Source organism: Tamandua tetradactyla, chromosome 3 (assembly GCF_023851605.1).
Source record: "Tamandua tetradactyla isolate mTamTet1 chromosome 3, mTamTet1.pri, whole genome shotgun sequence".
NCBI lineage: Eukaryota > Metazoa > Chordata > Mammalia > Pilosa > Myrmecophagidae > Tamandua > Tamandua tetradactyla.
In genome coordinates, this window is record NC_135329.1 from 133,014,229 (window position 1) to 133,025,174 (window position 10,946).

General features: G+C 36.9%; 1 protein-coding gene across 2 annotated transcripts; it reads right to left on the reverse strand.

Annotated features, from left to right (window-relative positions):
• Positions 1–1,799: 1,799 nt before the first annotated feature.
• Positions 1,800–10,558, reverse strand: GCG (glucagon). 2 transcript variants are annotated; one of them, XM_077154012.1, is made up of 6 exons: positions 10,425–10,558; positions 7,396–7,496; positions 5,680–5,841; positions 4,433–4,570; positions 2,969–3,112; positions 1,800–2,293 (listed from the first exon to the last, which is right to left on the reverse strand). In XM_077154012.1, exons 2-6 carry the CDS (start codon positions 7,485–7,487, stop codon positions 2,287–2,289), a joined length of 543 nt encoding a protein of 180 aa, XP_077010127.1. In that variant the 5' UTR covers positions 7,488–7,496; positions 10,425–10,558; the 3' UTR covers positions 1,800–2,286. The 2 variants fall into 2 exon arrangements, with proteins under 2 accessions (XP_077010127.1, XP_077010128.1); XM_077154013.1 differs by lacking the exon at positions 1,800–2,293 and having other exon boundaries at positions 2,965–3,112.
• Between the last annotated feature and the right edge of the window lie 388 nt (positions 10,559–10,946).

The window sequence follows — 10,946 nt, forward strand, 5'->3', positions numbered from 1 at the left end:
TGGGATTTGGCAAACCATGATAGTAGCAATATCATGGTTTGGTAAGATTGGTAAGGTTGGGTAAGGTTAGCCTCCAAAGTAGCCTTTTGACTTTATTTGAACTCTTTCAGCCACTGATACTTTATTTGATACAATTATTTTCCCTTTTTCAGTCAGGAAGGCATTGTCGATCCCACAGGAAGGTATTGTGCCAGGACCAGGCTGGTCCCTGGGAGTCATATCCCACATTGCCAAGGATACTTACATCTCTGGATGTCATGCCCCATATAGTGGGGAAGATAATGATTTCACTTGCAGAGTTCAGCTTAGAGTGAGAGAGGTCACATCTGAGCAGCAAAAGAGGTCCTCCGGAAGTAACTCTTAGGCATACCTATAGGTAGGCTAAGCTTCTCTGCTACATAAATAAGCTTCACAAGAGCAAGCTTCAAGATCAAGGGCTTGGCCGATTGACTTGGGAGTCTCTAATGTTTGCAACAGTATCAGGAATTTCCCTGGTGGTAAAGTTTAATAGCTCCATATTGTTTCTCCCATCCCTTAAGGGACTTTGCCAATACTTTTCAATTGTCTACTTAACATACTCTGGGATATCTGGGCATTATATTAAGCTATACGGAATTACAAGCACTCCTTCTCATTCTGGGCTCCCTGTGTTTGGGTTGTTCAAATGATCAATACAGATGGATTGAGTTAGACTACGTGCTACTGAAAATTTTGGTTCTGGACAAAGCAAGCCTCTCTTCCTTTGGTCTCACAGAGTAGGTAAAGTTCTAAAATACAAAAATGTTCCTCTTACCCTGGTATTCTGATTTACCTTAATCCTGACCCAATCAGCTTCGTTCTTATCTCTAATTGAAGCCTGCTCTCATTTGCTGTTTCTTTAACAGTTGTATGTGGCAATGTTGACCTTCAGACCTGCAGAACTCCTACTCTGAGTCTTAGGCGTCACACAGGTGCCCAAAGTTCCAGGGAAATACCAGATTATACATATATAGCTCAGCATCTCAAAATCTAGAAATAATTGTTACTACTTTGGACTAAATGTTAATGTCATTTTTTCACATGAATAACTTAGGCCCAGAGAGCTTAAATTACCTACTTCAGGCCACATAGTTAGCACTAGTTAGACTAGTTGTCTGAGTTTTACCTACAGCTCAGGTAAAGTCTATCAATATGTGAATGGATGAGAATGACATCATTACAGGTACTACCTCTAATTCACTCCTATTTATCAAAGTATATAAGTAATTTCCAAATTTTGGACCCTTATTGGCAGGTAATTGGGAACTTACAGTTTCTAGGAGCTACAAGATAGAGAAAGAGAGTTGGCAAGGCTGCGTATTGCAAATAAAAAGTCTTGGATATGATAATTAGCCCCAGACTGACCCAAGATATTAGACTTGACGGAGCAGGAAGACACAGTGGGCAAAGTCAAATACCTAAAGTGCCAGACAGGTAGGTGACGTGTACAAGTACAGTGGGCCGGTCATGTTTTGAATGACTGCCCAAGTGTCACAAGCTGGAGAGTACGTGACTCCTCAGAAGGAGGCAGCTGTTACGCAGCTCCAGAAGAGATTTGCCTTGTGAAACTAGTATCAGACGATGAAGTAAAAAATAAATATTTTTACACGAAGTACTCTAATTTTTCAATGATGGCTCCGAATGTTAAAGCACTGGGCAGCCATTCAAAACATGAAGTCATGTCTCAGGACCAGATTTGGCTTATGGGCTAACAGTTTATGAAGAAGGGATATTTGGAAAGAGTGGGACCTCAAGAACGAGGGAAAAACGGCAATGGCAAAGAAGTTTAAATATTTTATTTAAGTCTATCTTTGATATATTGAAAGCTGAGCACATTTATGACAAAGGATTTAAGAGTGAAGTTCTCTTTCCAGTTTCACCACTGTGGCTACCAGTCCTTCCTTTCTCTCATTACTAAAATTCAGATAACGTGGTGATTGGAATAATTTGCATGTACAAATTGATATCATAGAAAAATACTTTCATTGCTGAATGTAAACAGGTTGGAGTACTTTATCCAAAATAAGAAGAAAATGAGAGATTTAATAGGTTCATATTTTAAAGCTGATATTTTAGCAATCTTTTGACAAGGGTTTATTCCATTTACAATCCTTTGGCCACATAACACTAAAATAAAAAATTCATCTATTGGCATGCAAAGTGATATGGCTTCAAAATACACCTTTTAAATTTACAGAACTTAAAATTTCAAACATCCCAAGTGGCTGGCAGGTAATGATGTGAAGACGGTCTTGAATGATGACATACTTATTTCCTAGAGATAAAAAAAGAAAAGACAGTGATTTAACATAACTGAACTACCCAGATGATACAGTTAACTTTTTGGGAAATATTTCAATAAAATATAGCTATAAATTTCTCTGTCTTTTGAACTCTGAAAGTATTTGCATTAAGAGATTATTTATCCTAAAGACTCCCTATTAAAAATATAAAGATTTATGAATAATTATAAAAGCAATCAAAATCCACCAAGGCAAGTAGTGTTTTTTGTTTTTTGGTGTTTAGATTTTCGCTACTGTGCTTATTACCTTCAGTGTATTGTACCACATATACTGACATTTCATTCTTGTGCTAAAGTTTCATCATACATAACAATCTTTAATGTGCTATTAATATGTGAATGAATTAACCCTCTCCATGTTTTATCCATACCTGTGTTCCTAGTGCCTCATCTCTTGTAGACACTCCTAAATGTTTTTGGAATAAATGAGTAAATGGATAAAATGGTAATGACCAAAATGAATATAATAATGCACTCTTAAGTGATTCAAGCGTGGATAATTATATAAATATGTGTGTAAAACACAAAAGCGTCAGATATATATACATATATATGTTCTCCCTGACATAGGGAACAGTCTGTAGCGGTATTGCAATATATACTTATGCATATTTTAATGGTTTCCAGAATTAACCAAAATGCAGTCACCTGTCAATAATTTTGGTCTGAAGCAACCAGTTAATAAAATCCTGGGTGGCAAGATTATCAAGAACTGTGTTAATCTCATCGGAGAAAGAGCCATCAGCGTGTCTGCGGCCAAGTTCCTCAGCGATGGTGACTTCTTCTGGGAAACTAAGAAAAAAAGAGCTAAAATTGGTATTTGGTTTAAGATTTTTAAATGAACACTTATTTGTCACCTCAGACTGGTGACATGTGAGAGGCTCACTGAGAAAACAATAGGAGTTTCTATTTATCAAGGTCCTGCTAGGAAAAGGGCCAGAGAAACGGACACCAAATGGCCAGCATTGAAGGACATTTTTCAGATATTTGGGAGCAGACCTGGGACCTGAAACCAGGCTGGTGTGACAGCATGCTTTTTCCAATAGTCCAGACTAATTAAAAGTTTTTAGCATATTGACAACACAGAAACTATTGTTGAGACTAACTTGTCTATAATTCAATAAAATATTTTGTTTCTAGTAAAACTAGTGATTTTCAGAACAGCCTTGCCAAGCACAATATTAAGAGGTTAAAGTTTAGTCCATATTGGATTTTTTGCTTCCATAGGTTTATCATAGCAGAATTTTTGGTAGCCCTTTAAAGCAGTATATAATATCCACACTCGTAAGCAACGCTTTTACCATTGATTTTGTAAGTTTGATTATTAACATTTTAAAAAATAGCCAAAACACTAGTCCTGTCTTGAGATCTTTGTCTCAGTTAGTTTGTTTTTAATTTCATTTAAAAACCATAGAGTTGAACAGAAATTTTCTGCCTCATATTTCAAAATGAGTCAGTTAAAATGATCAAAAGAAAAATAAGATGGTTCTGAGGTCTGAACCAGGCAATTACTAAAGGTCTTGGTCTCATTTTCGACTTTGGTTACTTAATGGATATCTATATGATAGACTGTAAAAGTCTGGGTATCTGGTTAAATTTATAGATGTTTCCATATATCTGTACATTGAGCCTCATTTCATTTAGCATCTATGTTTGCTCCCTTTGGTCCCCATCAAATTTTCATCTGAATTATTGCTAAATCATAAATATAGGTTGGTCACATATAGAAATACTTTATGCCAAACTTTATACTTTTGGCCTTATTTCTTCTTTTATCCTTATCACTAGTTTTTCAGGGACAGTCTTGGTTTAACCTTCTTGATCCAGTGCAGTTATCAAAGCCACCCTATTTATTAGAAAGTTTCCTGATTTGGATAACAAATTGATACCTGTTTATAACACAACTATAATGGCTGATAAAACCTAACCTGTTTGTAATGCTAGTACTTCTTACCAAACAGAAAACATACTAGACTATTGTATATTACGTCTTTACTTTGTGAGACTGTAGTAATATTTTCTCTAATCTAGACCCATATATGTAGATGAGTCTCGCTGTAAATTTTCACCATCAAGCAACAGCAACAGCGAAGTCCAATAATGTAGACTTACTCTCGCCTTCCTCGGCCTTTCACCAGCCAAGCAATGAATTCTTTGGCAGCCTGGCCCTCCAAATAAGAGCTGACATCACTTGTAAAGGTCCCTTCAGCATGTCTCTCAAACTCATCATGACGTTTGGCAATGTTATTCCTGAAAGAAAAGTGAAAGTAGAACTGAAGACCTGTTCCTCTGGCAGTGCGGGGTCCTAGCAGCAGTGGCAGCTTCAGGTTCAGGATTCTATGTGAGAAGGGTTAGAGAAAATTTGGGAGGAGGGGGTAACTAGGAGACTCGTCTGGAGGCTACATAAATTGTCTGGATTGAAAATTGATTGGGAGAGGGTTATGGTAATTAAGTAGGGGCTAAAGCATTCCAGAACACCCATTTTCACCTCCTCTACTTATCTGTGACATCAGTTATTCAAAGCTGTCATGTTTATTCCTGTCTCAGCAGATCTGGGCTCTCCACTGCACTATAGGCTTCCTCTCTCCATCTATCCCTCTCTCCTTTCTTCACTCTATCCAGACAAATCTATGTCCTTTTCTTGAACTTTATGTACTACTAGGTATGCATAACTCACTTCCCCTCATGGGCTACTCTTCAAAGAAATTGTGAAATCCTACCATCTCTGTGAAACCATCAAGGATGATTCCCTCCAGTGGCCTAGATGCAACAAAAGCCCAGCGATCAACAAAGAAAATCGAACACTAATATATACGCTTAATGTAGACGTGTTCTGTTCTAATTTGCCTTCTTCTCTTTTTGCTGAGCAGCTAGGCTGTGACTTTAAATCCATATCTTAGATTCTACCAGAAAAGGAATGCATTTGATTTGTTTCCATGCCTTACCATGATTATCTTGGCTAGGGAGTAATGTTAGTGTAGTCACACTCATGAGTTTGGACCTCACAAGGAATTCAACATTCTTGATCCATCTTTTGGCCAAAAATGAGATTCTTAACTCTGCATGGTTCACAAAAGTCAGCTTTCAGTTTTAGGGGAAATAGATAAGAAAGTAAATGTTGCTAAAACCACAGTTGGGAAAATAAAACATGCCATGTTGGAGGGTGGGAAGGTGAGAGGAGGGACATCCAGAGGCTTAATACAGAGAATAGCATCCTGGACCTTGAAAAACATCAACATCGATAGTGCTTATGGGCATTATTTGAGAAGCAGAGTAACTTTAAAAAGTCAGGAGGAACTGAAGCCCTGTCTGAGTGATACATCTGTGCGCTCACTTCAGACCAGGTTCAGAACACTTGCCTGTTTCTCTTGGTGCTCATCAACCACTGCACGAAAGCCTGGGCGCGCCTCGAGTCCAGGTACTTGCTGTAGTCACTGGTGAACGTGCCCTGGGAGTGGCGCTTGTCCTCCGTCATCTGGTCCTGGTCACTGAGGGGGTCCTTCTGGGAAGCTGGGAATGATCTGTGAATAGCAAGCGGTGCAACATGAATCCCTCCTCAAGCGTAGAGGCCCTTGGCCATCATCCAGGTCCTGCAAAATGCAGGACCACAGGAAGCAGCGAGGCAGGCACCTAAGCCACTTTTCTAAGGTAGTTCAGAAAGTCCTCAGCTTTTTTGTGGGAATTCCATGGTTTTTCCTAGTCATTTACACTCCTATTCTGAATTCTAGTAACAGATTTCTTAGCTAAATTTTTTCTTCCTGAACTAGGATTAAGTAAGTCTTTTTTGTCAACTAATTAATCTACTCATGATTATGCTAATAAGGGCAGAAGAGAGCAGTGACTTGAATATTTTAAAGAGTGAAGAAACCCAAATCATTTGTTGGGGAAGCAGATTTATGTTCCCAATTCTGTTTTGCAAGTATTAATATAGAACCACAGCTCAATTACCTGATTATATGGTAGCTAACAATGGAAGAGACTCTTAAAAGTCAAAGAAAGGCAAGAACAAACCACATTTGAAATTGTGTAATGGATAATTCATATGCTAGTAATCAACAGTTGGTTGGTTGGTAAATATATGGAAAAAATACTCGATGTGATGAATACAAATGGACAGTAAAACAACAATGAGATGCCATTTTTACCTGTAAAATTAGCAAAGATCAAGTGATGGAGAGGATTCTGTGAGAAGAATGTTTCTATTTTACTGATGGGGTATGCCTGCATGTGACTTTTTTGGAAAGCAAGCTGGAAAGTCACTATAAAAGGTTTATACTCATTCAAACCCTTTGACACAGTAATTCTACTCCCAGTACTCTGTCCTCAGAAAAGAGAAATGTAGGGAAACATGTATATGCAAAATGTCATGTACAACATTGTTTGTAGTGGGGAAATTTAGAGACCTCTTAAAAATTCATCAGAGAAGGAGTGGTTAAATAAATTATTGTACATTAATGAGATGAACTAATATGCCACCTTTAAATATGATACACTTAGAAGTTTTAATGATGTCAGAAAAAACTAACAATACTCTGGTAAGAGAAAAAGCATAGTGTAAAACTGTATTATAACTGAAGCTATATTTATATACAGTATTTATAAAACACAGAAAAGTAATACACAAAAAAATTTTATCACAGTTTACTCTCAATAGTGGAATTTTGAGTACTTAAACATTTTTGCATATTTTTCATATTTTCTATCATGAACGTATACGACTTTTACAATTAGCAGGAAAAGATATTATTTATAAAGGAATGGAAAAGAGAAAAGACTTGGTGTGAATGTTAAAATAACCACTACGTGGTGTGTGAGTAATGAATGGATAGACAGAATCATCTGAAGAATTCAGAGGGCTCTAATTTCCCATGTAGCACATTTTTTCAACATTTCCCACCCCTTTGGGTATGAAACAGCCATATATTCTGATTATACTCCAGAAGAGCCTGTCTTTATCACAGTGACCCTCGACATGAAAGTTGTACAAGGAGCATTTACTCTAAGTACTGAGACCCTATTCACAGGCCTTATTCCAGCCATAGCTTGACGTGAGCTTGAGCCCAAAGATTTAATACCTGGATTTCTCCTCTGGGTCTTGCAGGGAACCTTGCCAGCTGCCTTGTACCAGCATTGCAAACAATCCGGCCACAAAGTAAATGCTTTTCATTTTTGCTGCCTGTCAGAACACAAGAGGTTGGGGGGAGGGGGGACAGGCAACTATATTTAAACATGTCAAGCTAAATTGTTTGCTTTTGAACTAAGTAAATATTCTAAATAAAAAGAAAAAGCTAGTTTTATCAGTTTTCTTCTGATTCTATTTCCAGTTTAATTGAAAATAGTAGCCTATATTTTTCTCCCAGATTTTTTGGACAACAAAAGGATACAAAAGATGTGTCTCACCATGGAGCTTTTTCATTGATGTAGGTCACTTCTGTCAATTATTAGAAGGCTCATTGAAATTGAAAATGTCCATGATAAACCTTTAAAATATCTATTGTAGATGATATGCTACATATGGTTAGCCTGAATGGCACCTCATCCATAATGCCACCCCCCCCACCCCACTATCAGTCTGGCTTTCAATTAATAGTCCTTCACTTCCAAGCATTTACATTATCCTGCATTTCAACCATCTTAAAGCAGCCTCGGGCTACAACTTGGCATACCAGCTGTCGGTTCAGATGTATTATTCATTTATATTTTAAATAGTGTAACTTGGTCTAGACTTTGTAATTATAAAGCGGCCAACAGATTTGAGGTATTTTAGGGTGCTTTGACCTGTTCTAAATTAAAGGGAAAAAAAATCATTTTCAAGACAAGCAATTTGCAACAAGAACTAATGCTTCTGGCAATTTGAACGATCACAACTGAAAACTAAGAGATTACTGTCATAAAAGAAATTAGTGCTTGCTTCTGGAGTCTTGGAAGTCCCCAAGTTATTTTACAATTGGGTTTAGTCCAGGACATGTCATTTCCTGCTAGCGACACTTAGCCCTGGTTGTAGGATACACCTGGTTGCTTGTCTCAGTATTGCAAGCAGCTACCAAGACTGAAGCCAGAGGATGCCAAAGACCTGAAGAGTCAGTGTGGACAAGACCTGACATGGATGTGGGCAGAGTGTCCCCACAGAGCCAGCACCTCTACTTCCTGAATGGAAAACTCAAGTCCGGAGCCTGGCATAGACTTCTCTCACTACTTTGGAGCCCAACCATGTTTACTTCGAGAAGTGGTGATTTCAATCCAAGTTTGATTATGCTGATCCATAAATAATTGGAAAGAGTATTTTTAGCAAATGACATTTGGTTTGAAATAAAGATTTTACAAATATTATCATTTAAAACTACTAATTTTTTTCTTTAACATCCTGGCCATATTTACTACGTATCTGGCACTAAAACATTGAGACTGCAACACCTGCAATGGTAACTTTTTTCTTTGAAATATCAGATCTTTTTGGATTGTGTAGTCGATTAGACAAAGAAACACACGAGGAATTATATCTTCACCATTCTTTGTTCATCAACCTTAAAGCACCAATTTGGAAACCTTATATATTTAGGTAGTGTCACTTTAACTCACATTATAATAGTCATTGCTTTCAGGAATTTTTAAAAATTAAAGCCAGCACTTCTTTTCATGATTATAACACTGTTGGAAAGTTTCTTGTAAAAGACTGAAAACTGCAAATTTATTTCTAAATCATTCCCTCTGCCCAAAGTCCCTCAAAGTTTTATATTATCTTCTATTTTTCTATGGAGACAGATTTAGAGCAGGTGCTTCTCTGGCCCCGTGGGAGCTGGTGGAAGAAGAAACAATCTAAAGCAGTGACTCTTCCAAGTCCTTTAACAGAAAATGAAATGAGTCCTCCTGAATTAAGGAATTTGTTTGTTAAATGCATTTATTCTCTTTATGAAAGTTTATAGAATTGTGAACAATAGATTTTATTAATTGTTTGACTACAATTGCTGGGAAAATAAATATTTATGTTATTTTAGTATCAAAATCTTACTCAATAAGGAAAGAACACAAAGTACTTCTCCTTTCCTCAGGTGGCCTAAGGAGAGAATCTGTGGTTTGGTGAGAACAATACATTTCCACTCAAATTTAAAAGGAAAGTGTGATAACAGCAGTGTTCCATATTCCCTGTGTAGGACATCTTTTAGAAGATTAATCTTAGACCTAGAAAAGGAGACATTATATATCCCTAAATATATTGGCATTGTAAGGCAAATATGTACTTTTTAACTGGCTAGCTTATTTCCTCTAATAGATTTTGGTATTTATGGAAATAAGCACACCAGTTAGTCATTTATTCCATTAAAGGATCTTTTTAAAATTGTTCTGTCCTTAGGTGTTTAAACAGGTACTTCAGAAGATCTGTTTTTTTTTTTCTAAACAGATTTACTAAAACTTAATTCCAAATGTAGAAATTGTAGATTTTATTTACTGCTACTGGTCCTTAATATATAATACATGATTATCAATTTATGATTTTACTCAAATCTATCCAAAGAAATTCCTGATAATAGATGGCATTTATTCTCTGCACCAAATATATTATGTCTTATATACATAAAGCTGATTTCATGGGCTTTGAATTTTCTAATAGACATCAGAAATTTGAATATTTGAAAAATGATGTTGAATCCGCTCTTTTGGAAAACTCGAGGTTTTAACTGGCAAAGAACAATTACTCTTAGAGCTTCTCTAATGGACACATTTCTGCTGAATTTAAAAGGCGCCTTCTGTTTCAAGCAGTTATACACATCTATCAAATTCAAAGGAAAATATTTATTTTTTCCGTGTATTTGAAAATGCCCTTCTCATAGCAGTTAAATCTTGTAACAAGTACAATAATGTGAATCTTTGTTTTTCTTTCTACTTCATATCTGACTTGATTTACTTCTTCAGCTCACTTTGCTGCCTCACTATGTTGAAGCAGATGTAAATGCATTTTATATTACTTTTCTATCTCTACTCTGCCTCAAATATTGTTCCTAAGAAAGTATATAAGACTCCACTGATAATGCTTTGCTTCCTTAAAATATTCAACTGTGCTGAAAACAGGTTTTGCAATCTTGCAGTCACCCAGGATTAATCTTACCTTAGGATGCTGTGAATGAGCAGGGCAGGTGGAGAGAAAGAGTTCTTCTTCCAGAACTTGGGGAAAGCCCGGTGTCCTGACTTCTGTCCTTGTGCACCAACATGCACAGCTTTTATATCCTCTCCAACTCTGTTAGCCGCACAGATATTATGCTGACAATATAAATTTCTCATCTGTAAATTATGGGATTTTGTTACAAACGATTTCACTCGCCTACTCTCTTTGCTCATCTTCCTTCTGTGCTTATATTGGGTGGGACCTCAGAGATCCGGACACTTGTTTACTCTCAGGCCTTTTTCTCTTTACTTTTTGCTCAGAATGAAGAAGGCAGTTTGAAAATTCACCTTCCATATCAGTCAGGCATGAAAACCACCTGAGCACTCTAAAGTGAATTTTGTCACTGAAGGTAAAAGAACTTGGAATTACATGCTCCCTTGCTGAAATCATTTTGAGCACAGCCTCATTTGAGGGTCTTTCAAGCCCACTGGCTTGTTGTTTAGCCATGATGAATTTCTTACCGGA

Bases quoted from the DNA above. Each gene is read 5' to 3' on its own strand.
- GCG (XM_077154012.1), bottom strand. From the start codon at position 7,487: ATGAAAAGCATTTACTTTGTGGCCGGATTGTTTGCAATGCTGGTACAA. The intron at 5,842-7,395 runs GTATTAAATCTT...TGCTATTCACAG, and splicing joins GACCCAGAGGAGAAATCCAG to ATCATTCCCAGCTTCCCAGA. The intron at 4,571-5,679 runs GCAAGTGTTCTG...CTTTTCTTTCAG, and splicing joins ATGAGCACCAAGAGAAACAG to GAATAACATTGCCAAACGTC.